The sequence below is a fragment of the Nanorana parkeri genome, unplaced genomic scaffold, assembly GCF_000935625.1.
Source record: "Nanorana parkeri isolate BGI_ZX_2015 unplaced genomic scaffold, ASM93562v1 scaffold7618, whole genome shotgun sequence".
NCBI lineage: Eukaryota > Metazoa > Chordata > Amphibia > Anura > Dicroglossidae > Nanorana > Nanorana parkeri.
In genome coordinates, this window is record NW_017313696.1 from 365 (window position 1) to 1,539 (window position 1,175).

At 39.9% G+C, this 1,175-nt stretch overlaps 1 protein-coding gene across 1 annotated transcript; it reads left to right on the forward strand.

Moving 5' to 3' along the window:
• Positions 1-30: 30 nt before the first annotated feature.
• Positions 31-1,152, forward strand: LOC108804236 (RNA-directed DNA polymerase from mobile element jockey-like). The gene has a single exon (XM_018575982.1). It carries the CDS (start codon positions 31-33, stop codon positions 1,150-1,152), a length of 1,122 nt encoding a protein of 373 aa, XP_018431484.1.
• Positions 1,153-1,175: the final 23 nt, after the last annotated feature.

Below are 1,175 nucleotides of genomic sequence, written 5' to 3' on the forward strand. Positions count from 1 at the left end.
TTACTAATCTGTTATGTTTTTTTTGAAGGAATGAATAATCAGGTGGACAAAGGTGAGTCGGTTGATATTGTGTATCTGGACTTTCAGAAAGCCTTTGACAAGGTCCCTCATCAGAGACTTTTGGCAAAACTAAAGAGTCATGGGATAGGAGGCAGTGTACTATTGTGGATCAGGAACTGGTTAAAAGATAGAAAGCAGAGGGTAGGGCTAAATGGCCAATTTTCCCAATGGAGAAAGGTGAATAGTGGTGTACCCCAGGGATCTGTGCTGGGTCCGCTGCTTTTTGACATATTCATAAATGACCTGGAAAGTGGAATAACGAGTGAGGTTATCAAATTTGCAGATGACACAAAACTATTTAAAGTTGTTAAAACCCAAGAGGATTGTGGAAAATTGCAAGAGGATCTTGATAAATTGGAAGACTGGGCATCAAAATGGCAGATGAAATTTAATGTGGACAAGTGCAAAGTTATGCACCTAGGAAAGAACAACCCAAACTATGGTTACACGATGCAAGGTTCCACATTAGGAACCACCACCCAGGAAAAAGATTTAGGCGTCATTGTGGATACCATGTTAAAACCCTCGGCCCAGTGTGCAGCGGCAGCCAAGAGAGCAAATAGAATGCTAGGTATGATAAGGAAAGGAATGGAAAATAAAACAAAAGATATTATAATGCCTCTATATCGTTCCATGGTGAGACCGCACCTTGAATATTGTGTGCAATTCTGGTCGCCGTATCTTAAAAAGGATATAGCGTTATTAGAAAAGGTTCAGAGAAGAGCCACCAAAATGGTAAAGGGGATGGAAGGATACTCCTATGAAGAAAGGCTAAAAAGGTTAGGGCTCTTTAACCTGGAAAAGAGACGGCTGAGGGGAGATATGATAGAAGTCTATAAATTAATGAACGGAGTGGAACGGGTAAACGTAGATCGATTGTTTACGTTATCAGAATATAGAAAGACTAGGGGACATGCAATGAAGCTACAGGGTAAACTATTTAAGACTAATAAAAGAAAATATTTTTTCACTCAACGTGTAATCAAACTCTGGAATTTGTTACCGGAGGATGTAGTAAAGGCTGTTAGTGTAGCTGGGTTTAAAAAAGGTTTGGACAAGTTCCTGGAGGAAAGGTCCATAAACCATTATTAAGAAGGGACCCAGGATATCAATGC